This window comes from Protobothrops mucrosquamatus, unplaced genomic scaffold (assembly GCF_001527695.2).
Source record: "Protobothrops mucrosquamatus isolate PMUCROS unplaced genomic scaffold, P.Mucros_1.0 scaffold2947, whole genome shotgun sequence".
NCBI classification, from domain to species: Eukaryota; Metazoa; Chordata; class Lepidosauria; order Squamata; family Viperidae; genus Protobothrops; species Protobothrops mucrosquamatus.
Genome location: NW_015388970.1, coordinates 83,875 through 86,295, shown reverse-complemented (window position 1 = coordinate 86,295; position 2,421 = coordinate 83,875). Strand labels below are relative to the sequence as shown.

The following is a 2,421-nucleotide window of genomic DNA, read 5'->3' as shown; positions in this document are numbered from 1 at the left end:
GATGTGTTAAGTTTCCAAATCCCTACATATTTTTGGTGTTCACTTTGACAAAAGTTGATCACTTGTATGCATGAGCTTCTTAGAGCTTATGTGCCAGAGACCAATTCCTTGTGTGTCCAATCACATTTGGTTGTTCTCTTCCATCCCCTCCCATCCCATCCCATACTATACTATCCTCCCCTCCCCTCCCCTATTCTATCCAAAAGTTAATTCCTAGTTATACAACACAACTCATTTTAATGGGTCAAAAAGCTTCTGCTACTTTGGAAGCCCTTCCCATATTCCACGCATTTCTACAGATTCTATGGGCATTAAGTGAATTTTGAGAATCAACATGAGCTAATTAATGTGGTCTTTTCCTGCTGTGCGTCTTCTTATGGCGATTAAAGTCGCTTTTGGTTCTGAAGTTCTTTCCACACTCCACACACTGATATGGCTTCTCCCCTGTGTGGATTCTTTTATGAATCGTAAGATTCCTGCTGCCTCGGAAACTCTTTCCACAGTCGATGCATTTAAATGGTTTCTCTCCTGTGTGGATCCTCATATGGCAGGTAAGCATGCGACTCACACTATAACATTTTCCACACTCCAGGCATTTATAGGGTTTCTTACCTGAGTGAATCCTTCTATGGTTACTGAGTGAATGATTTTGACTAAAACATTTTCCGCACTCGTTACATGCGTATGGTTTCTCCCCTGTGTGGATCCTCTTGTGGCTACAAAGGTAACCACTTCTTCTAAAACTCATGCCGCACTCCATGCACTTATACGGTTTCTCTCCTGTGTGAATCCTTTTATGGATCGTCAGTTCTTGAGACTCATTGAAGCGTTTCCCACACTCCGGGCACTGATATGGTTTCTCCCCAGTGTGGGTTCTGCTATGTACGATATAGCGATGTTTGTCATTGAAGCTCTTTCCACACGTGCGGCATTCGTATGGTTTCTCCCCGGTGTGGAGCCTTTTGTGGCAAGTAAATTGTGACGAGCTGGTGAAGCACTTTCCACACTCAGTACATTGATACGGTTTCTCTCCAGTGTGGATATTTTTATGGGAATTTAGGTGACTGGATTTACGGAAGCTCTTTCCACACTCAGTACATTGATACGGTTTCTCTCCAGTGTGGATATTGTTATGGGAAGTTAGGTGGGTGGATTTACGGAAGCTCTTTCCACACTCCAGGCATTTGTACGGTTTCTCCCCTGTGTGGATCCGTTCGTGGGCATGAAAGCTATCAGAACTGGCAAAGCACTTTCCACACTGTAGGCATTGAAAGGGCTTCTCCCCTGTGTGGGTTCTGTGATGGGCAATAAGGTTTGTTGAGAAATGGAAGCTCTTTCCACACTCCATGCATTGAAATGGTTTTTCCCCCGTGTGGATCCTCTCGTGTGACTGAAGATGAACTTTTTGACTGAAGCTTTTTCCACAGTGCAGGCATTTATAAGGTTTCTCCCCTTTATGCATCCTATTATGTTTAATTAGTGAATCACGTCTATTGAAGCTTTTTCCACACTCCAAGCATTCATAGGGTTTCTCCCCCGTGTGAATCCTCTTATGGCAAGTAAGGGCACCGGGGGTACGGAAGCATTTTTCACACTCTGTGCATTTATACGGCTTTTCTCCCGTGTGGATCCTCTTATGTAAATTGAAATTACCTTTTTGGGTGAAACTCTTTCCACACACCGTGCAATGGTACGGCTTTTCCCCTGTATGGATCCTATTATGGTAAGTGAGGTCACTTGCAAAGCGAAAGCTCTTCCCACATTCCAGGCATTTACATGAATCATTCCCAATGGGGCTTTTTTTCCAGGAACTCAGTTCCTTGCTCCAGGTAACCCTCGTTCTACTCTGCCTGCGTTGATACAACGACTCCTCTCTGTGGATGCTTTGATGGGAAGTAAGGGAGGCTCTGCTTCCGAAGCTCTTTCCGCACTTGATGCATTGATGCTGCTTTCTCCCTTTGTGGACCTTCTGATGTGAATTCAGGTGACTTTTCTGACTGAAGGTCTTTCCACAATCCTGACATGTGTGTGGATCCTCTGCTCTATGAATCTTTTTATGTGATGCAAGGGAGCGGCTTGTAACAAAGCTTTCTGCACACTCTGTACATTTGTACGGTTTCCCTCTTTCTTGTGTTCTCTGATGTAAAGAAAGAGGAAGGGTCCTTCTGGAGCGTTGCCTGCTTTCATCTTGTTTCTCTCCTCCAGCAGGGCTTCGGCAACAGTCACATAATCCCGATTCGTCTCCGAGTATTTTCCCACACCTTGAACATACTTCTTTTCTGTGGCAATCATCTGTGTCCAATAAGATATTGATATCTGCACTTGGTAAACTAGAGCAATTCTCCAGCTCCCCTGTTAAGTGGTTCCCCTCAGAACTTTGGTTTCCGTACATCTTTTCTGCAACTTCCTTTTTGTCTTTTG

At 44.3% G+C, this 2,421-nt stretch overlaps 1 protein-coding gene across 1 annotated transcript in view; it reads right to left on the bottom strand.

The window, feature by feature from the left end:
• Positions 1-343: 343 nt before the first annotated feature.
• The window catches only part of LOC107296722 (zinc finger protein 729-like), a 45,014-nt gene continuing 42,936 nt past the window's right edge, over positions 344-2,421 (bottom strand). Inside the window, 4 exon segments of the mRNA XM_029286126.1 lie at positions 344-528; positions 577-1,215; positions 1,468-1,596; positions 1,654-2,137. Coding sequence (XP_029141959.1) covers positions 344-528; positions 577-1,215; positions 1,468-1,596; positions 1,654-2,137 — 1,437 coding nt within the window.